Here is a 24,562-nt window from a genome sequence, read left to right on the forward strand (position 1 = left end):
GTTTGCATTTTTGGCAAATTTCTGAGAATTGTTTTTCTTTTAACTGACACAAAATGATAATTAGTTGTTAAAGTTGGACTAATTAGACAGCTATGTTGAAGTAACATCATACATATCACAGCCACCTAGATTTTCAACTAATAACGATCTACTGACACTAAATTATATAAATGAAAATATCTAGGAAAAACTTTGTTTGAAGGGTAGGCAACCTTAATAGTATTTTGAAGAGACATGAATTCCCCATTGAATATTGAAATAATATACATTATTATTTACCATTTAAAATAAAAAAATAACTTGCTTTTAAAGGTGACCAATGTTCAAAATTAATTTTGTCTCACCCTGTATAACTTTTTGGATCAAGTTTTAATTTGATTTAAAGTACAATAGTTAATTTAACTACATATTAGGCTACACCGGCTAAAATCCAATTCAGGTAGCTTTTATTGTAATTTAAAAATTGTTTTTTATTTTTAGAAAATATTAAATATGTCAAAAACTTTACATTTTAGTCATATGCTTCTCTTATAAAACTGGCCTTTATTTTTCTCCCAGAATCCGAAAATTAATTAATATATAGGGTGTTCCATTACAAAAAACAACTTTGATATGTAACTTTTTTTTGGGACACCCTGTAGAACTCTCTATATTTTTAAAATGTGCTCTGGATTAACCTACATATGCTCACAAAATTTCATTTCAATACATAAGACTGATCTTCTTAATCTGCCTGTTCCACAGAAGTTTACTGCCCAGGGTTATTCACAGATATTTGACTTTCTGCGATGGCAGTATTTTTTCCCATTTAGTTGGATTCTTTTCAACTTCGCTTTCTGGTAAATGGCACTACTGTAGTTTTGTCTGAGTTGATGCCCAGCCTGACAGTCCTCAGTGATGAGTCCTCAGCCTGACACATCTCTCAGTGATATGGAGTCCTCTTTGGATAATATCAAGGTGCCTTCGTGTTTCCCCCGGTCTGACTAGGTAAAAGCTTGAAAAATTTTATAATGTGCCTTGGGACAATAGACACTTGTCCGTGTTTTACCTAAGTCAAACATGCAATCTGTCAAATGCATTTGCCAATATTCAGGGTTTATCAATATTCTTATAATATTAAAAAGGTAACTTTAAGGTAAATAATCTCAATTATTTTCAGGTTATTAGTCACACGTACAACGGTATATTCTTTTTGTTTAAAAATAAATATAAAGGATTTGCTTCAAATAGGAGACTTACAAGTTCATTAACCAGAAACAATAATAAAGTAAGTGACGCAGTCAAAAAAAAGTATCCAGTTGGTAGTGTTCACCAATGCAGAATACTAGATTATAATCACGTATTGAATGCATTTATTTGTACAACAGAACAAAGTATTGTAAAAGCAGACATATTTCATCCAAAAGATTTAACTTTAGGACAATTGCTTAAAGTAACAATAATTTCAATCAAAGATGAAGGTCTTGTAGTTAAATTTAGACATTTAACAGGATTTGTTACTAATTTACATATAAGTGATTCAGCATATACCGATAATATTAAGAAAAAATACAAAGAAGATCAAAAGGTTACTTCCAGGTGAGTAATATTTAGAACGTTATATAGTTTACTACATTCAAATGAATTTCAGAGTCTTAAATATTGACGGGGACAAGGTTTTGTTTACTCTTAAACCCTCGCTTATAAAATGCGATAATTATCTAACAACGGTTGAAGATGCCGAAGTGGGAAAATGTTTTACAGGGGTTGTTGCTAAAATTCAAGAAACCGGAACCTTAGTTGCATTTTTTGGCAATGTAAAAGGATGGCTTAGTAATAAAAATAAAAGAAAAGATCAAATTAATGTCTCTAATTATTTTTTTATGGGTCAAGTGGTAAGCATATTGCAGTCTTCTTTTTCTATTTCTTTCTTATTTTTTACATATTTGCAGATTAAAGTGTATATTCGAAATATTGAAGGAACAAATATATTCTTAAGCTTAGATAAGCCCCAAGAGAAAGCGTTGAAAATCGGAAGCAAAATATGTGGTACGGTGAAATCTATTGTTGATGAAGGTATAAACATTACACTAGAACATAAACACACCAAGGGCTTTATTCCTAATAGTCACCTGAGCTCTTATCCGAGTTTGTGCGCTGGGATTAAAGGTATATTGATTAGCGATGGGAACTATCGAATGAATTAGACTATCGAATGGTTAATGAATGAATGATTTCAACTATCGAATGGTTTTATTCGAATAAAATCATTTATTCATTTGTATACTAAAGCATATGTGACAACCTCGCCGTGCGACTAAATGGTTATCGTTGAGCCACGACTATCGAATGCTTTTGATAAATGAAATGTAGTATTCGTTGGATTTTTGTATGCGTCGGTGCATTATTAGTTCTTCCAAATTTTTATAACTTCGCCGTATAAATACTGTGCTATTTTTGCGTTTATTAAAATAGTTAAAATACTAAAATAGTAGTTATTTTTTAATTTTATTTATTGACGATTGTGTCCATGTGCAGGTGGTCAAAATTTTTCCGAAAATTTGTGTGGTTTTCCGTAGTCCGATCTTTCAATTATTTAATTTTATATGGTATATGGTCTATTTTTTAATGGGAAATTTTGAGAAGTAGCAATTTTTAAGAGAGATGAGATGAACTTACAATTAATTTTAAAAATACATATTTGTATTTTAGATGTTTTAATAATATGAATTAGTTGAACTTAATAATCATATTTAAGTAATGCGGTTGTATAATCATATTTAAGTAAATGGTTATCGAACTCAAACTATGGGGTGAGAAAATTAAAATGAAAGTTTTACACGTGCCAATTTAAAAAAAAAAGTTAACAATGTTTATATTTTGTTTATGCTAATTCTTTTACATGTAGTTTTTTGCGAAGAAAAAATATTTCATTTATTTTTTAAAGTAAATGCCAGTAAAAGTAAATATAATTTTTAAATAGTAATATAAAGCACCTAATATAAATAATTTTGATTTCTAATTTTTTATTTATATTTTCCTTACATTACACTGCATGCTTAGAAAATTAATAAATGTTTATATTTCATGATTTTAAAATTTGTTGTTAATATAACAAATTAGTTCTGTAATTATTATTATTTAATAAACCACCGTTGCCAAAAAATTTAGAGACTATATTATTTTTAAATAGGATCTAATATAAATAATTTTGACATCTAATTTGTTGTTTATATTTTGCTACTACTTAAAAGAAAATATTTATATTAAATGATTTTAAATTTTGTTGTTAATAGGTATAACAAATTATTATTGTTATTATTATTTATTAAACCAGTCTTTGCTAAAAAACATTAAAAATAATTTTCCTACATCCAAAATAACAAGTATTATTGCAGTGTAACAACAGAATATTAAAAAAAATGCAGAATATATAGTATATATATTCTATTTATAGAATATATATTCCCTAATTAACTAAAATAATATTCTTTGCTAATATCAACTAATACCAAAATATGGCAACAGCGCCTTTCATAATGTATTTTCTGTGTAAATACTAGCACCTCAATAAAAAAAATAATGTGCCCTTATCTATATCTGACTCCGCAAAAAATCAAAGATGCCGGCTTCTTTCATAGCATTGCCACCGACCGCTGTCGGGTTTCTCGGAAAGAAACCTACGTCGCCGAGCGACAACTAAAATTTAGTTAATATTTTATTATAATCGATCCTGACGAATGAATGAATTTTATAAATGAATGATTTTTGCTGCCGAATTACTAGAATACAATATTTCAAGGCAGATGACGGATCTATTCGATAATTTTTATTCGAATAGTTTTCAACGAATGTTTTCTTACTAACTATCGAATTATTTGAATGAATTGCAACTATCGAATGTTTCGATAGTATTCATTCGATAGTTCCCACTACTAATATTGATGGATCTACTTTGATGGTACATGGGCTAATGAAAATATTTTATAGGTACGTTAAAACGTGGAAACAAAATGGTTAATTTGATGTATCTTGGAGGAAAGAATCCGCAATTGTTTTCAAGAAGCGAATCAATTCTATTGAAAAATAACAAAATACCAAAAGTAGATTCAGTTAATAAAGGGGATAATGTAAGATGCTTATATCATTCAAGATCTTCAGAAGGCATAACTGTTATTCCTTTATTAGTGGGATCAGCTAGTACCATTTTAATTCAACATCAGGTAAGATAGTTTAAGAAGTTATAAAATTGCTCTCAATTATAATTGATAACAATAATAAAACACAGATTAAAATAACAAAACGTAAATTAACTTATGAACAGAAGTGTGGCGTCATAATAAATGTTAGCTTCAATTTGTAAAAAACTGAAGTTTAAGAAGTTGGATTTTATCTGTTGGGGCATTACTGCGTGCTGAATACCAGTGGAGTGCAGTGCTAATCAAAGCAGGGTAGGCAACAATTTTGAAATTAATAAAATAAAAATAGCATAATTAATTAAGTAATCAACATAATTATTTCTGGCTATGAATTGGAGGACAAATTTCCAGATTTGGTATCACTGACGAAGTTAAAATCACACTTTACTTTTTTATTCTATCTCTCTTACTCGATAGGCTTCCAGTCGTTGCGGTCTGCAGAGCACGTGGAAGATTCCCAAAAGCGCAGCCTTTAATATTCCATCAATATAAAGTAAATAATTCCACCTTTGTTAAAATCTTATTGGAGTGCCTGTATGGAAAATATTTGAGAACTGCGCGAGTAGTAGTCTACAATAATTTAAGTATATCTTACATATCGCATAACCTCTAACGAGGGGTAGGGGACTCAAAACCTCACAATCTTTTCAAATTTTTATTTCAAAAATTAATTTTGGTTAAAAATGGGGCATGTTTTGAGAATCAGTTACCCCCCGTCATCAGGCCCAAAAAGACAAGTCGCGCCAAAAAGCCACACCAACTCAAAAGGCTCTAATGTCAGTATATTTGCAATGCGTGCCATTGGCGTAAATTGATGTTCACCTAAATATCAACAAATATGTGTTGCACTCATCACGATATTTTAATCAAAAAATTACAACTTTGTTTTTTACAAAATTGGTGAACCACTAAGATTTTTTTTCTATTTTGAAACAAGGTTTAAAGTGGTAGAATTGCTGCTTCATAAGGTAATAGGTATGCTAATTGTTTTTCGCCCAGACACATCTAATGAACTATAAGTATGCACAGACAACCAGACTAGAGTAGAGGTAGGCCATAATCAATTTTACCTGTGTATGTATCGCAGAAACTAAAAATGTAACAAAATACATGGTGTTCGGTAGTTCGGTTATAAAAATACAACTTTAATATTTTTTATTTAGTCGGGATACTCACCCGCACCCTAAAATTTCTAAAAATCTAATTATTTAACTGCAATTGTCGGGTCGAATCTTGAATAATCTCTATAAGCTAATAATGCAATAATTGTATAAATTTAAGTAAAAGACGGTTACATTACCTAATTTAAGAGAAAAAAATGTTTAGATATTAAATAGTGCTTAAGGTTCAAACAGTGATATAAAATAAAATAGTGATAATAAAAAAGTTGCAACGTCAATGTAAAGTATGGAACATCGTTGTTGCGTTCAGACAGTCAAAATAACCAATAAAATAAGATATATCGAACTCTTATTTGTTGTGTCTCTCAACGTATTAGAGTGTTTCTTAATTCTTTTAACCTACAAATATTTTCAGTTTGGATTTATTTTATTTTATAATTTTATTTAACTGCAAATTTACGTTGAATAAATAAGTTTACTGTAAATAGTAAGACTATTCTATACAATAGGCCTAATAAACTCAACTTTTATCAAATTTAAGCGTACTGCCTATGTGTAAATATTAGGGTGGGTCAAGAAAATGGACTATTTTTTTATTCACTTTGTCCAAGTCCCAAACCAAACCAACTCGTTAACAAAAAATCATTATGATACGAACAACTCATGGTTTAGTAGGAAATTCACTGTTTCTTCGTGTACTTGTGATTCACAGATTTTAAATAGTGATGGGCAAAACTGTTATTTTTAGATAACCGTTGAAACTGTTATAGTTATTTATAAAAAGCAGCTTAAAATAACAGCTTAAAAATAACAGGTTTCTTTATTTCCTCTTATAAAGATAATCCGGGGACATACTGTATAAACAAGGGTAATATCTAATTATAGTATTTCAAGAGATTAATTTTTCTTAGTGCCGTTCCAAATCATTTGAAGTCTGTATAATTTAGCCTTTACTTGTTTTAGTAGTTGAAAAGTAATATCTTTATTTAGTGTATTTTTAGTATCTATCATTTGTTGTACCATTATCTCTGAATAGCAAATTTGTTATTTGAAGAGCTTTAAATCGCAGCAAAACCAACGAATATACTTATTTATTATAATTATTTAAAATTAATATTATACTCAATGTGTTTGCTACCTTTTAAACAGTCTTTCCTAACATAGTGCCCAAGTAGCATCTATTTGACTTAGAACTAAATCTGACCTGAAGCGACGTCAGACTTTGTGCAAATTTAGGTCGGGTGCTGGTGATGCGACCTGTGACGTCGCTTTCCTATTAAAAGCGACGTCGTTGGATCCGAGTCGGTAAATCCAACGATCTGTCGACGTACAAAATAACAACGTAGCATTTTTATTAATTTCCCAACGTCGTTCCTACGTTGGCTTGCACGACGTACATATACTTGAACTAGCCCGACGTCTACCCGTTGTTCGAATAGGATACGTCTCACTGATAATCCCTAAAGTAACGTCCAATTATATTTTGTTGTATTTTATGTTCATATTTATAACCTAATTTACGTATCTCTATTTACGTCGGTAAATACAACCCATTAAGTAGCATTTGCGACCTAATGAACATCATGAACATCACCTAATAAAAAGTTTTTGTAAACAAACTTAATTTTTTTATTATGCCTAAAAAAACACGACGAAAACTAGAGAAACAAGAGGTCGAGGCTTTTGCAAAATAATAATAGTAGTAGTGATGTCTTGCCTCCACCCGTAAATGCTTTTTATCCGGAAGAGATGCTGCATTACACTGGTGCATCTTAATTTCATTTTTTAGCTTAGGAAACCAGCAGACCCCATCCTCCTCCGACATATGAGGTTAGGCTTAAAAAAGTGGCTGCCCATTTTTTTAAGAAGAAAACAAAGACAAAAAAAATACAGTTGCACAAATTCACAAATCACTGATACGCAAAGTGAGGTTACGTGGCGTACGCTGGAATTATATACGTCATAATACGATTGCCGGTCGTCCGGTTTGATGACTTCGGTCGTGTGAGACGACTAATGTTGGAGACCCGGTCGGAATTGGTATATTGGTAGTTCACATTAAGTCGGACACAGAAATCCGCCATTCTTAACACGTATCCGATTGTCAGCCATTTTAAAATGGTTTTTTGTTTTTAAAATGTATATTCACATTTCGATTTCTAGTAGAATAATATTGATAAGGTTGAGTTTGGGGGGAACCACAGTACAGTTTTATGATTAAACTAGCTAGAAAATAAAAAATATATTTTGCGAGTTACTTTTTTATAGATATTTTTATTTCATAAATCTACCTAATTTTGAAGGCGCTCGTTGTTTTCCGGAGTATTTTAACCAGATATATCAAGAAAGTGACTTCCGTTGACAAAACTGATGTCTGGAATAATGATTCAGAATTATTATAATATGAAATTAGATAGACACTTATAGTTATATTCGAGGAGTGATTATGAATCCATTTGTAATTAGGTTTTTATGTATTTTTGGTAGCGAATATGAAACCAAACGTAACGTAAGTGCTTAGCGACGAATTTTAACTGACTAAAATCCAACGTAATATGACGTTGGTAATTGGTAGAATTACATTCCCTATTAGGTCAGATACCGACGTCGAGGCGACCCGAATCTGTATTCCCCATTTAGGTGCAAATAAGGGTCGTCAGGCGGTCGAACCGACGTTGGTACCCGACGTCGGGTTTATTGAACGCGACGGATACCCGACGTTAGATAACGTCCAAATGCTACTTGGGTGTTTTTATTCTTATCACCATCTATAACAGTAATAGTCTTAGACAGTGGTAAAAATTACAAAACTATTACTTTGCAACTACTGTATTGTAATAATTTAAGACTGGGAAAATTTAGAAAAATTCAAAACTTTTTTTTCTAAAGCATTTCTTTAGAAAAATTATACATATTACTAAATAATTAATTAAATTATTTCCATTTTTTAATAGGTACATTATTATAATAAATAAATTATTATAATTAATTAATATTATAATATTATCACTAAATTTCTAAGCACCATTCACAATTTATTAAAGTAAATCTTAGTAAAATTGTCTTTGAAGAGTTTTAAAATGTAGCAAAAACAATGAAAGTATATATTTAAAGATATTAATAAAAATAACTAACTAACTGAAACTTAATAACTAAGTACTGAAACATACAGCGCCATAATATCTCGACTTCCGCCCGTTATGCTCGTAACAGGTTGAAAAACAATGTATCTAAAACAACTGATGCGTTATTCTCCAACCTGTTTCGAACCCCCATCGACAATCGACCGATGCAACAGCGTTGCGTTCCCACTCCGATTATCTCGACCGCCGCCTGTTATGCTCGTAACAGGTTAAAAAACAACGTATCTAAAATGACTTATTTTCTATACGTTATTCTCCAACCCGTTGCTCCTCCATCGACAATCGACCGATGCAGCGTTACTTTCCCACTCCTGTTATCTCGACCGCCAGACGTTATGCCCGCAACTGATTGAGACACCATTTTTGTAGAGCAGTAAATTTCCTACAAAACCATGAGTTGCAAGTATCTTAATGATTTTTTGTTAACGAGTTATAAAATTCATAAGAAAAAATATATCTGCCTTAAAATAATTAAATTTCAACCTTTAATAATTAGAATTCAATTTCCTACAAACAGAGTAGATACAGAGATATGAATTTTTCTTTCTAATAATAAGGAGGAAATAGAAAACTGAAAGATGGAGGACCTTCCTATTGAAATTAAGAGCTCATACTTGGAGAGAATTTTTTTGAGGTGTCTACCCACCTTTTTTTTCAGAGTAAAAAGTGAAAAAAATAGACGATTTTTTGTCCCACCCTAGTAAATATACAATATCCTTATTTTAATTCGCTGTTTGAACCGACCATTACCGTCCGATTTTCATTTTTAGCACATAACAAAAGAATTGGATATTTATCTTCTACAACCATACCAAGTTTTAGTATGCAATGTTTTACAAAAAAACGCGGATGAAATTAAACTAAGTATTAAGCTTAATAATATTTCCAACCAAAGTGTTGAGGTATGTAAGGTAAGGCATTATAAGAACAATAAATGCATATTTGATATTTTAGCTGCTCATGAATTCATTTAGTTCGTTTATAAATGATTATGGTATATTGCAAGAGTATGGTAAAAATAGTGGATGGGATATATGCCAGTACAAACCAGGTTATGAGGTTATTTGCCAAGTAGAAAAACTTGGCTCTGCAGGTGGATGTACGATCTCATTACCAAATGGAGCAAAAGGAATTGCAGTTCCATCTTTATGCCCCAGTAAGTGAAATAATATCGGATATTTTTTGACAAAACTTAGTGCCAATAATAAGTTAAATATATATTTAATAGTTTATAGTGTTTCTTCGTTTGCTTAAAGTAGAGTTCTCAATATAAAATCAACTCTGTGTGGAAATTAAAGTCAAAAACTACTATAAATTAAAACTAAAAGAGTTTCGGACTTCCATTGTCTTTATTTATTTTGCTTACACAACGTTTCAGTCAGAAGTACCACTGACCGAAAAAACCCAACCCAACTTTTAGTTTTAATACTGAATCATTGTCTAGCACATTCAAAGTACTATAAATTAATTTTCATTTGACAACATTACCAAAACTACTTTATAAAACCAGTTCTTGTTGAATATTTATTGAACTAATTTTAGTCAAGAAATACAGGTTTTATAAAGGTCTCCTAATGGCTGAATAGTTGAAATCCGTTACAAAATTAAAAAATAAAATATTTTATAGTGGCTTTTACTTAGATTTTACTTGAGGTTGATTTAATATACAGGGTGGCGCCTCTCATACGACGCGGAGGCTCCAAGGAGAACGGTAGTTTATATCGAAATAAAATTTTGGCAGCATATGTAGGTTAATTGAAAGCATTTTATAAAAATATACAGTATTATACAGGGCGTTACACATCAAAGTTGTGTTTTTTGTAATGGAATACCCTATACAGGGTGCTACAAATTCGAGGTACGAGCATTGGTTTGGAAACCGTAATAGATAGGAAGATAGTTAAATTGGGGCAAAGTTGCTCCTTGGGATGTTCACCAAGATGCCATCAAAAAAGTTTTAAAAATTTCAAGGCTGGCTGAGTTTTTTGGGAAAAACTGATTTTTTTGAAAATCAAATTTATTTTTTCCTGTCGTTAATTTTTAGAAAACAAAAAAACTAACTGCACATTCTCATAGCCACTTTATTAGGGCTATCTGATAGTATTTTTAGATTTACAAATTAGCTGATAATTTGTGAGATACAGAGGCCAACTTAATTTTTTTAAATACTGTCTTGCATTTTTTAATTGAGGTTTTGAAAGAACTCGGTCTCCTGGGTACAATGATATGCCACCTTTAATTTTTTTTTGTTTCGGATATTTAAACACAATTTATTTAATTTAATTTCAAGTCGGGCTCTGTTTTTTTTTTATTTTTAATCTATTCATCGTTGCAATACTGATAAGCTTTCAAACTTAACATTAACGTGGGAAAAAACATTAAATTCGGAAAATCAAATGCAATAAAATAATAAAAAATGATATAAAATAAATAATATAAAATAAATAATATAAATATAATATAAACAATCAAATCATTTCCCCGGAAGATGGATTGGAAATGGTAGAACAATATAATGGTCAGCGAGGTTCCTGTAGAAGAAGATACAGTGGCGGACAAAAGTATGGAAAGATTTTTTATTTCCTATTTTATCTCGCTCAAACAAATAATACAGCTTAAATATTTTCGTAGGCTAACAACCGCATAAATATATCAAATATTCACAAGATAATTTTTTATTCTACCTACATTGTTTATTTTTATCAACATATTTTGTTTACGCTTCGGACAAAAGTATGGAAAACTTTTTTCTTGTTCATATTTTTGCTGTTGTGATCGATTTGTTTAGTTTGATTTTATTGCAAAGGCAAGCAACATATTGTTAAAAATGGGTAAAAATAAGTATTTGTCTGAAGACTTACGCAACAGAGTTATAGAGTTAAAAAATAGAAGCGTTAAACAGTGTACAATTGCCAAATCGTTAATGATTTCAGAAGGAGCAGTTTCGAAAATTTTAAAAAAGTATCGAACATTGGGAGCTACAACTAACCGGCCAAAATCGGGGCGTCCCCGAAAAACTACCCCTTTATAGAAAAAAATCCATTAAAAAGATTTCTCTAGCAGACCCACACAAATCTTCCCGGCAAATAAAAGAGGAAATCTGTGACAATTTTAATATCAATGTTACTGATCGCACCGTGAGACGCACGCTTGTGTGAGGTAGGACTTCTAGGAAGAGTGGCCGTTAAAAAACCCTTGCTCTCAAAAAGAAATCGGAAGAACAGAATTCGGTTTGCTCAAAACCATTTAAATTGGACATCTCAAAATTGGAACACAGTGCTCTGGAGTGATGAGAGTAAATTTAAAATATTTGGTTCTGATGGTAGATCATTTGTGAGAAGGCCAGTAGGTAAAAGATATGATGCAAAGTACCAGAAGCCAACAGTAAGGCATGGTGGTGGTAGTGTTATGATCTGGGGGTGCTTTTCTCGAGCTGGGGTTGGTTCTTTAATAAAGATAGAGGGAAAAATGGATCGCTTTATGTACAGGGACATTCTGCAAAATAACATGTTACCATTTGCCGAAGAAGAGATGCCCCTAATATGGAGATTCCGGCAGGACAATGATCCCAAACACGCCTCACGATTGGTAAAAAATTGGTTTGTGGAGGCAAACGTGGATGTTTTGGAATGACCTTCTCAGTCGCCAGACTTAAACCCAATTGAACACCTTTGGGAGCATTTCGAAAGGAAAATTCGGTTAAGGGCTATTCACAATGCGACAGATTTGTGGGAGATACTCCAAGATGAATGGCAGAACATTCCTTTGGAAATTTGTCAAAACCTTGTGGATTCCATGCCAAGAAGATGTAAAGCAGTCCTTCAGGCCAAAGGTTACGCAACTAAATATTAGATTTTAGGATTTGTTTCTTTATAAAATTTTCTTTCCATACTTTTGTCCACAGTAATTTTTATGTTTTTTATTAAAAGAAAAATAAGAAATTATTTTTGAAAATTAAAACTAAATATCCATAAATTACAAAACGTTGTTTCATTTAATATATTTAAAATAAGTTTAAAAAGAAATTTACACAAAATATTAAAAAAAAATCTTTCCGTACATATGTCCATCACTGTATGTTCAAAGAGCTATAAATAAGATTGAACGAAAAATAAATTTGTGCATTAGGGAGGGTTGTAACCCTTTCAAACATGTTGAGCATTAGAAACTAGTTTGTAGAAGTTGATTTATTTATAATAACTACGATTAATATTATGCATATTATTAAATTGTACACTGAGATTTCAAAAATATAATAAGAAAAGTTAAAAATAATATCTTTAAATTGCTGACCTGGATATTATTTATTTGAGTCTTTCAATTTTTTTCGATTTTCCTTATTCAATTTTAATATAATCAGATTAAATAATTTAAAAAACCAAAGTCGGACTTGAAATTATTTTAAATAATAATTAGGTAAATAGTTTTGTTATTGTTAAAGTACCCAAAACAAAAGAAAAGTGTCAAGTGTGGCATATCATTTTAGTCAGGAGACTGAGTTATTTTAAAACTTGAAATAAAAAATGCAGGTCCGTATTTCAAAAAATTAAGTTGGTCTCTGTATCTCACAAATTATCAGCTAATTTGAAAATCTAAAAATACTATCAGATAGCCCTAATAAAGTGGCTATGGGAATGTGCAATTAGTTTTTTAATTGACTAAAAAGTAACGACAGGAAAAAATAAAATTGATTTTCAAATAAAAATCCGTTTTTTTCCAAAAAACTCAGCAATCCTTAAAATTTTTAAAACTTTTGATGGCATCTTAGTGAACATTCCAAGGAGGGCAACTTTGCCCTAATTTAACTATCTTCGTATCTATTACGGTTTCCGAGATACCAATGCTCGTACCTCGAATTTGTAGGACCCTGTATATTGATTGATTTTCGGATTCTAGGAAAAAAATAAAGGTGAGTTTTATTAAAGAAGCATATACCTAAAATTAGCGATGGGAACTATCGAATGAATTAGACTATCGAATGGTTACTGAATGAATGATTTCAACTATCGAATGGTTTTATTCGAATAAAATCATTCATTCATTTGTATACTAAACCATATGTGACAACCTCGTCGTGCAACTAAATGGTTATCGTTGAGCCACGACTATCGAATGCTTTTGATAAATGAAATTTAGTATTCGTTTGATTTTTGTGTGCGTCAGTGCATTATTAGTTTTTCCAAATTTTTATAACTTCACCTTATAAATACTGTGCTATTTTTGCGTTTATTAAAATATTTAAAATACTAAAATAGTAGTTTTTTTTTAATTGACGATTGTGTGCGTGTGCAGGTGTCAAAATTTTTCCGAAAATTTGTGTGATTTTCCGTAGCCCGATCTCTCAATTATTTTATTTTATATGGTATATATGGTCTATTTTTTAATGGGAAATTTTGAGAAATAGCAATTTTTAAGAGAGATGAGATGAACTTAAAATTAATTTTAAAAATACATATTTGTATTTTAGATGTTTTAATATGAATTAGTTGAACTTAATAATCATATTTAAGTAATGTGGTTAAGTAAATGGTTATCGAACTCAAACTATGGGGTGAGAAAATTAAATTGAAAGTTTTACACGTGCCAATGTAAAAAAGAAGTTAACGATGTTTGTATTTTGTTTATGCTAATTCTCTTACATGTAGTTTTTTGCGAAGAAATATTTCATTTATTTTTTAAAGTAAATGCCCGTAAAAGTAAATATTATTTTTAAATAGTAATATAAAGTACCTAATATAAATAATTTTGTTTTCTAATTTTTTATTTATATTTTCCTTCCATTACACTGCATACTTAAAATAATAAAGATTACATACATTTATTAATAAAGAAAATTAATATATGTTTATATTTCATGATTTTAAAGTTAGTAGTTAATATAACAAATTAGTTCTGTAATTATTATTATTTAATAAACCAACGTTGCCAAAAAATTTAAAGACTATATTATTTTTAAATAGGATCTAATATAAATAATTTTGACATCTAATTTGTTGTTCATATTTTGCTACTACGTAAAAAAAATGTTTATATTAAATTATTTTAAATTTTGTTGTTAATAGGTATAACAAATTATTACTGTTATTATTATTTTTATTAAACCAGTCTTTGCTTAAAAAACATTAAAAATCATTTTCCACATCCAAAATAACAAGTATTATTGCAGTGTAACAACAGAATATTAATAAAAAAAATGCAAAATATATAGACATACTATCCCTAACTAACTAAAGACAAACAATAATATTCTTTGCTAATATCAACTAATACCAATATATGGCAACAGCGCCCTTCATAATGTATTTTCTGTGTAAATACTAGCACCTCAATAAAAAAAATAATGTGTCCTTATCTTTATGACTCCGCAAAAAATCAAAGATGCCGGCTTCTTTCATAGCATTGCCACCGACTGCTGTCGGGTTTCTCGGAAAGAAACCTACGTCGCCGGGCGACAACTAAAATCCAGTTAATATTTTATTATAATCGATCCTGACGAATAAATGAATTTCATAAATGAATGAATTTTCTAAATGAATGGTTTTTGCCGCCGAATTACTAGAATACAATATTTCGAGGCAGATGACGCATCTATTCGATAATTTTTATTCGAATAGTTTTCAACGAATGTTTTTTACTAGCTATCGAATTATTCGAATGAATTGCAACTATCGAATGTTTCGATAGTATTCATTCGATAGTTCCCACTACTACCTAAAATGTAAGGATTTTGACATATTTCACATTTTGTGAAAATGAAGAGTTAATTTTAAATTTCAATAACAGCTGCCTAAATTTTAGTTGACCTTGTATAGCCTGATATTTAATTACAGTAACCATTGTATGTTAAAGCAAATTAAAATTTGACCCGAAACGTTATACAGGGTGAGACAAAATTAATATGGAACATTAGTAACTTTTAAAAGCAAGTTATTCCTTTATTTTAAATGGAACACCCAGTATATTACCAGGTAGGCAACCTTAATAGTATTTTGAAGAGACATGAATTCCCCATTGAATAACGGAATAATATACTGGGTGTTCCCTTTAAAATAAAATACTAACTTGCTTTTAAAGGTGACCAATGTTCAATATTAATTTTGTCTCACCCTGTATAACTTTTTGGATCAAGTTTTAATTTGATTTAAAAGGATTTAAAGTACAATAGCTAATTTAACTACATATTAGGTTATACCGGGTAAATTCCAATTTAGGTAGTTTTTATTGTAATTTAAAAAGTGTTCTTTATTTTTAGAAAATTTTAAATATGTCAAAAACCTCATTTTAGTCATATACTTCTATTATAAAACTCACCTTTATTTTTCTCCAAGAATCCGAAAATCAATTAATATATAGGGTATTCCGTTAGAAAAAAACATAACTTTAATATGTAACTTTTTTGGGGACAACCTGAAGAACTCTCTATATTTTTAAAAAGTGCTCTGAATTAACCTACATATGCTCACACAACTTCATTTCATTACAAACTGTTATTCTCCTTGGAGCCTCCGTGAGGTATGAGAGGCGCCACCCTGTATTTAACCCATGTTTTATATGAAAAAACTTTTTAATTGCATTTTTATTTTTAGAGGGCGTTAAGGAAAACGACACGATAAAGGGAATAGTTTTATCCTACGATTTTGATAAACATTTTGTGGATATATGTCTTAGACCAGATATAATCTCTAAAATAAATAAAATACAAAATGGGTCTACGAAATCAACAATACCCTCTTCAATAGCAGAAAAACTTTTGGTAAAAGGTGAACATATTGTTGCTGTTCTAAAACATAAAGAATGCAATAAACAGTTAATATATTTGCCTCTTAGAATACCCGAATTTAATTTTGCGGGATGTGATTCATTTTATTTAAATAAGAGATTTAAAGTTTGTATTTGCAGGTAAGTTAACATAATATAAAAATAGCGTAAACTAGAGTAGATTCACTTTTCCTCAAATCTTTTTTTTTTCTATTTGTGCCACATTCTACGGCTTTGCTTTCGCGAACCGGACAACGGAATAATAACACCACAGCCGGAAAAAGGTAGTGAGGCACTATTAGTATAGGAAAATATGGACAATAAAATAAATATTTTGATAGTCATTAGATGAAAAATTGTGAAAACGGAATATTTTTACCTTTCATGTAAGCAATAGTACCTCTGCATCTTGGAAGATGAGAAAGCGATCAGTTTTTTACCTAAATCGTCTTAAACGTTTGAAGTTTCTCACAACGCGTAAAAACAATTTTTATCATAATTATGTAATATAATATTATTATTAGCTCACGGGTTAAATGGGACTGCTTTTGGTGACAAAAAGATTTTTAGGATAAAGCCACGTAAAATTCTTTGCATATATGAAGGGAATAAGTCGATTATTTCACTTACCTTTCATACATTGTGTCAATTTTAAAACTTCCCACCATTAATATTTCTCTTGCAGTTAAAAATATGAAAATTGGGAAAGACACGTCAATTTTATTTATAAGGGGGACAGTTTAAATGAATAAAATTAGCCTTTTTCGTTCAACCTCCTAGGTGGGGTAGATGTCACCCTTACAATCTTAAATGGGAATGGATGTCAAGTGGCACATTCTTAAAACATAGCAGATGGTTTTTATATATAAAAACCATCTGTTATGTTTATTGAATTACTGTTACTGAGAACAAAGTATACATTTAGGAATTAAAATATAAAAAATGGGGGTTCTGATTCCATAATTCTGACAAAAAACTTATTTCATAATACTGACACTTCGAAGAACATTTGAGACTCAGTTTTCCTCAACGGCGTTTAGGGGACATGCAGAACCCCTTTGCAAGTATAAAAAATTAATTTTAGTTGATTAACTGCTTATTGGATAAATACCTTTTGGACCTGTTTTCACCTATACTGCAAAGGATCTAACTTGTTATAGCAATCCATTCTTGGATCTAAAGAGCACAGCTTATCACATTTACAATAATTCATTGTATCTTTATTATTAACTCAAAGTATGTCCTGAGTAGATAGAGTTGCGCAAGGTCCTCAGTTGGAGGCTAAAAAGCTAAATTATAGGTAGGCTTAATAGCTAGCATTATATGGAGTGTATCTCAGATGATTAATACTTTTTATATTGCTTGACACAGTTTTAAAATACAATAATTTAATCCTGACTCCTGACTAAAACAAAGATCGGAGATGGCTTAGAAATGAAGATCGCCGTAATTTTATATGTAAAATTATATACCGGGTGCGTCTCAAAAGTGGCTCACCCCTATAACTTTTTTATTTTTTCAGATAAAAAAACGAGATTTGGTATGTTAGTATATGACATAAATTGTGATTGATTGACGTATTCAGTTGTTTTCAGTCACTTCCTGTTTTACCGGAAATGACTACAACTTTTGATTTTTAAATGGCACTCTCGGTATTTTGTTTACTTTATTCGATAGAAAATGACATTCTGAACAGAATAACATATTATATGTCAACTTTTGACATTTTCGAATATGGTTAATTTGAAATTATAACTTGCTGTTCGCAACGAAAATTTGACTCGAAAAACCAAGTGTATCAAATTGTTCATAAAAAAATGCTTTTTTCAAATATGCTAATGAGCCACCCTCGTTTCATTTGAAAAAAAATGAGATATGATTAGAAATACGATATGAGCATTTTCTAACTGGCCAGGACAAGACACTAAAAACATTAGACGATCCAGTCTATTTTTCCATGGCTCCTTGATTGAGAATTAGTGTTTTTAACACAACCATGGCACTCTAGATTTAAATTTAAAATACAATTTTTTATTAACCGAGAATGTCAAAAGTTGACATATGATATGTCATTCTATTCAGAATGTCATTTTCTATCGAACAAAGCAAAAAAATACCGAGGGTGTCATTTAAAAATCAAAAGCTGTAGTCATTTCCGGTGAAAGAGGAAGTGACCAAAAACAATTGAATACGTCAATGAATACTGACTTATGTCATATACTAATGTACCAAGTCTCGTTATTTTATCTAAAAAAATAAAAAAGTTATAGGGGTGAGCCACTTTTGAGACGCACCCGGTATATGGGGAATGTCATCGATTATCATTTTCACGTCATTTTTTGGATCATACCGTGTCCCAGCGCGGCGTGTAAAAAAAATAAAATCATATAAATATAGATGTTCGCCTTCGATGTCGGTCAATATATCGGGTGCGTCTCAAAAGTGGCTCACCCCTATAACTTTTATATTTTTTAAGATAAAAAAGAGATATGGTATGTTAGTATATGACATAAATTAGGACTGATTGACGTATTTAATTGTTTTTGGTTACTTCCTGTTTCGCCGGAAATTACTACAACTTTTGATTTTTAAATGGCACTCTCGGTAATTTTTTACTTTATTCGATAGAAAATGACACTCTGAATCGAGTGACATATCATATGTCAACTTTTGACATATTCGTTCAAAAACAAATTGTATTTTAAATTTTAATCTAGAGTGTCATGGCTGTGTTAAAATCACTAATTTTTAATCAAGGAGCCTTAGAAAAATAGATTTGATCGTCTAATGTTTTTAGTATCTTATCCTGGCCAGTTAAAGGATGCCCAACTCGTATTTTTTATCATATTTCAATTTTTTCAAATGGAACGAGGGTGGCTCATTAGCATATTTGGAAAATGCATTTTTTTTTACGAATGATTGATACCACACACTTGGTATTCCGAGTCAAATTGTCGTTATGAACCGCATTTTACAATTTAAAATAAACCATAAGCGAAAATGTCAAAAGTTGACATATGATATGTCATTCTATTCAGAGTGTCATTTTCTATCGAATAAAGTAAAAATATACCGAGGATGCCATTTAAAAATCAAAAGTTGTAGTCATTTCCGGTGAAACAGGAGGTAACCAAAAACAATTGAATACGTCAATCAGTCCTAATTTATGTCATATACTAACATACCAAATCTCGTTTTTTTATCTGAAAAAATAAAAAAGTTATAGGGGTGAGCCACTTTTGAGACCCACCCGGTATATTAGTTGAACCGCTTTAAGATAATTAAGTTAAAATAATAAATTACATGCAAATTCGTAAATTAATTGAAATATTGCCGCTTTGCGAGTTACTAACGTTTTTAACTTTATTTTAGCAAGGTTGATGGAAAATTTGTTGGAATTGCCAAAAAATTGTTCATAAAAATGGATAAATCATTAGATAAACAACTTCCTGTCAAGAATAACACCCAAAAAATAAAACCTAAAAATAACGAAGTTGTTAAAGCTGTAGAAGAACATGCTGTAGAAGCTGTAGAAGAACATGCTGTAGAAGCTGTAGAACATAAAATCGAGCTGGAAAATATAACAGAGACTGAAACTGTTAATAATGTTATAAATAACGCTGTTGAAACAGATTTACCTGAAAAACATATACCTGTTGTTTTACCTGGAATTACGTCGTTTTTTAATTCGTCTAAACAGGAAATATCTTATGATGATTCATCGTCAGATGAAGCCAGTAATGTATGATACGAAAACCATTAATGAGAAACGTTTTTATGTACCTAATTCTTTTTTAAAGGAACCTGTTCAACCAAAAAAGAAGAAAATATCTCGTGATGAAAGAAATGCAGAACGTTTGAAACAAGAAGAGATTATTTCCAAAATTGAATTGAGTCTTGCCGACACGTCAAAACCTCCTGAAAGTGCAGAAGAATTTGACAGATTGCTTTTGGCTAATCCTAACTCGTCCGAACTTTGGATCAAATACATTAGCTTTCATATTGCTGTAAGAATATTTATTATAAAGGGTGTTTCTTAATGACATGCTAATATTGATATACAAACAAAATTTTTGTTTGTATCTCTTAATTTCCATCCAGCCGATTCAGAAACGATTTTTAGCCTCAGCGTCAGGTTTTTAGCGATATGACCCTGAAGTAAAATGATTTTATTTTTTTAAGCACAAACTACGGGTCGTACGAAAAAAATCAAGAGATGAAAATTGTCTAGAAATAAACGAAGATTTTGAAAATAATTTTTATTTTAAGAAAAGCCAGTGGGGCGTACCATATTTTTTTCCAAAATATTCAATGTAAAACCCGTATGGACGCGAAGTAATTATGAAAAAAGGTGCTATTTTAAAAACTTTTACCACCCTGTATCTCAAAAGTTAAGATGTTTAGAACATAAATTCGTATAAAGTTTTTTTCTTAGAATATGTTCAAAAATTACCCCCTTAAATATTAGCATCTCATTAAGGAACACCCTGTATACTAATTATGGTATAATCATGGTATAATTTATACCGCATGATCGCAAAAAAAACGGCGTCCAGTCGGCTTGGAAATGACGATGGACGGCATTCCCCACATAAATTTACATGTAAAATGACAGCGATCTTTATTTCATAGCCATCGCTTTCGCAGTTCTTTTTAACACAGTAATAATTATTATTTTAACATGTAAAATCTATTTTATTAAACGTTAATTCACTATTCCTTGTATTATGTTGGTTTAGATTAAAAATTTAATCAACAAGAATTTCAAATAATGCTTGAAATTAACTCATTAAATTATAAAAATTGAAATAATAAAAATTACATTTTTTACAGGCAACAGAGGTAGATAAGGCCAGATCGATAGCCAAAAGAGCATTAGATTCAATTAATATGACTTATACAGAAGAGAAATTTAATATTTGGATTGTGTTATTAAATTTAGAAAATGCATTTGGTACTAAGGTAATTTATATTTAATTTATTTTAAAGGATTAACTAGAATTTGCTAAAAACCCACAAATGAAGGATAAGGGGAAGAACCGACGATGTCCATTTTAAGAAATTTTATTATACAGGGTTGTTCACCACATACGACACGGAGTATTGTAGCTAAACGATTAGATTTTTACAAATTGTAAGTTTTGGGTTCATTGAAGGACTATTAGAGCTACAATTTAAAAATATTTTTACAAGATACAGAGTGTCTCAAATAAGTAAAAAATATTATAAATGTATTTTTTTAAACGGAACACCCTGTATATTATTCTATTTTGGGATTCTACGATCGAAACAAAGGTAAATTTGATTAAGGTTTATCATACTTAAACCTTACCGTTTTTGAAATATTTTCAATTTTATGAAATTCCAGTAAAAATTTTAAGGCTTCATTTCTCCAAGGGTATCAAAGTTTTTAATGCTAAATATTTACTGAAAATTATTCATTGATTAGATATTGTGTTGCAATAATAAAAATTTTTACTGCCTTATACAGAGTGTCCAAAAATGTATACTAAATAATTACTAGCTTTAAACGGCAATAACTTGGTTAATTTAAATAGAACACCCTATATATTTTACCCGAAACGGATGCACAATTTAATTGTCTATCAAATTGTATTATACCATTTTTTACCTATCTCTTCAAGTTTTCATAGAAAATGCCTTTTCTTATAATTTAGACCTCATTTATCACTATTAGGGAATGCAATCCCGCAAATGCTGGATCCCGCAAATTTGCGGGATCGACACCAGGGGATTCCCCTTACGACTTGGCCATTAAAAATAAGTGAAACAAACAGGTTAGTTATTAGATTTCTTTCTGGCTTGACGTGAAAGTGACGAAAAGCGTTTAACTATACTTGTGGACAATTTCGTCAAATAATCTGCCGGACATAATTATCGGGACAAGCAAAATTTTAGGGTAAATTTAAAGTTGAATATCCCTTGAACTAAAAAAGATTTTGGGATGCGGTTTAGACCAAGTACGACCATTTTTACCAAGTACGACTAATCTGTATTGAAATTAGAAAAAACAATTTGATCGGTTTTTTATTTGTTTTTGTTTTAAGGAAAATACGACGTTTTTTCGAAAAATATGCATTTTTAGTCATACGATGGTCCTAAATGGTACAAAAAGCTTTGTACATTCTGCATATGCCAACAAATTATTGATATAGAGTGCATCTAAAAGCTGATAACTAACACAAATTGAAAAAAAAACCTTCAACATCAGAATAATACTTTTATTTATAAAATAAGTAGATAAAAATTAAATAAAATTTAAGCTTATTTAATATTAAATATATTTTTTTAACACCCTGTATACACCGGTCCAAATTTCTGGTCAGCTAGTTTAAGATAAACGCTATATCAGTATATTGTGGGCCTATGCAAAATGTACAATGTCTTTTGTACCATTTAGGACCAAATGTATGACTATAAATGCATATTTTTCGAAAAAAACTCGTATTTTCCTTAAAACAAAAAATTTAAAAAAACACCAAATTGTTTTTTCTAATTTCAATATAGATTAGTCGTACATAGTTAAAATTTCGATTTTTCAAAAATTGTAAATTTTCGGTAAAAAAAATTCTTGATCAAATTTGTACACTATTATAAAACACTCTGTACGAGAATTCGCTAAATATATTTTCGAAAACCACATAGCATCTTAATCACAATCGATGCGTCTAAAACCTGGTCCAAACCTCATCCCGAAATCGGAGAGAGAAAAGAAGAGCATTTATTGTTTACAATCCCGCAATTTTACGGATCCGCGGGATTGATTGCTTTAATCCTGCGGGTTTGCGGGATTAAGATTTTGGTGCGGGATTGCATTCCCTAATCACTATACCCATGGAATATTGACATTTCAGATTTTTTATAGCACCATATATGTACAAAATGTACAGGTGGTAAATATTGCAAGTTCATTGGCATAGAAAAAAAACTATTTAATCTTTGTAAAAGAGTATACCAATTAATTATACCACCATTATTTCCGACCAAAAACACCAAAAATTAGTTAATTACATACTTTTAAATTGTTTCAATTAAAAAAGTATTCTAAATAAATGTGCATTTGGCCCAGAAATCAATATAAAAATAAGCTATGAAAATGAACGTCTTTGTTTCTATAAATAAGCATTCGTCAAAAAATGTAATAAAATTTATAAGGTGTTACTTTTTCCACACTGTCTAATACACACACAAAATTCAGTTTTTTAGTATTTGGAGCAATTATTATTAATCAACGTAAACAGTCAATTAATGTAGTTTGAATACTGGGATCATATTAATTGGTCCTCTTTAACAAAAAATATTTAAACGGTATTTTTAATTTTTTAATTAAATAAGCCACTATATCGACAGTTTTAGTAACCCTTTGAAAATTTGTTACATCTTTAAAAATAACCTAAAATGTCAATATTCCATGGGTATAGTGATAAATGAGGTCCAAATTATAAGAAAATTAATTTTCTATGAAAACTTGAAGAGATGGGTAAAAAATGGTATAATACAATTTGATAGACAATTTCATTGTGCATCTGATTCACTTAAAATATATAGGGTGTCCATTTAAATTAAACAAGTTATTGCCGTTTAAAGCTAGTAATTATTTAATATGAATTTTTGGACTCTCTGTATAAGGTAGTAAAAGTTTTATTATTGCAACACAATATCTGATCAATAAATAATCTTCAGTAAATATTTAGTATTAAAAACTTTGATACCCTTGGAGAAATGAAGCCTTAAAAATTTCACTGCAATTTCATAAAATTGAAAATATTTCATAAACGGTAAGGTTTAAGTGTGATAAACCTTAATCAAATTTACCTTTATTTCAAACGTAGAATCCAAAAATAGAACAATATACAGGGTGTTCCATTTAAAAAAATACAACTATAATATTTTTTACTTATTTGGGACACTCTGTACCTTGTAAAATATTTTTAAATTGTAGCTCTAATAGTCATTCAACGAACCCAAAACTTACAATTTGTAAAAATCTAATCGTTTAGTTACAATACTCCGTGTCGTATATGGTGAATATAATAATATATATACAGGGTTGTATATAATAATATATATACAGGGTTGTATATATATTATTTTTGGAATACCAAGTTCCAAAAATTCAAACACATGCTAAATTGTTAATTGAATATAACAAACTATATCCAAATAATAACGCATACAGTAATAAATGTGTGTATCTTTAACATAGTATTTGGCAACATTAAATCATCGTTTTCTCCGTAAGTCGGTTTTGTGACGTGAGTTTTTCCCGTTGCCCTTCAAATATAATTTTTTTAGAGACATTAGAATTTAACGTTAAGATTTATGAACATTTATGGTATTT

General features: G+C 30.0%; 1 protein-coding gene across 1 annotated transcript in view; it reads left to right on the forward strand.

The window, feature by feature from the left end:
- The window catches only part of LOC115880488 (protein RRP5 homolog), a 46,330-nt gene that overhangs the window by 21,105 nt on the left and 663 nt on the right, over window positions 1–24,562 (forward strand). Inside the window, exons 7-16 of the mRNA XM_030897695.1 lie at window positions 1,160–1,578; window positions 1,631–1,874; window positions 1,932–2,148; window positions 3,970–4,202; window positions 9,213–9,344; window positions 9,397–9,598; window positions 16,029–16,341; window positions 19,573–19,942; window positions 20,001–20,207; window positions 21,034–21,162. Coding sequence (XP_030753555.1) covers window positions 1,160–1,578; window positions 1,631–1,874; window positions 1,932–2,148; window positions 3,970–4,202; window positions 9,213–9,344; window positions 9,397–9,598; window positions 16,029–16,341; window positions 19,573–19,942; window positions 20,001–20,207; window positions 21,034–21,162 — 2,466 coding nt within the window. The remainder of the gene's footprint in view (window positions 1–1,159; window positions 1,579–1,630; window positions 1,875–1,931; window positions 2,149–3,969; window positions 4,203–9,212; window positions 9,345–9,396; window positions 9,599–16,028; window positions 16,342–19,572; window positions 19,943–20,000; window positions 20,208–21,033; window positions 21,163–24,562) is intronic.

Source organism: Sitophilus oryzae, unplaced genomic scaffold (assembly GCF_002938485.1).
Source record: "Sitophilus oryzae breed Bouriz unplaced genomic scaffold, Soryzae_2.0 scaffold_1625_pilon_pilon, whole genome shotgun sequence".
Taxonomy (NCBI): domain Eukaryota; kingdom Metazoa; phylum Arthropoda; class Insecta; order Coleoptera; family Curculionidae; genus Sitophilus; species Sitophilus oryzae.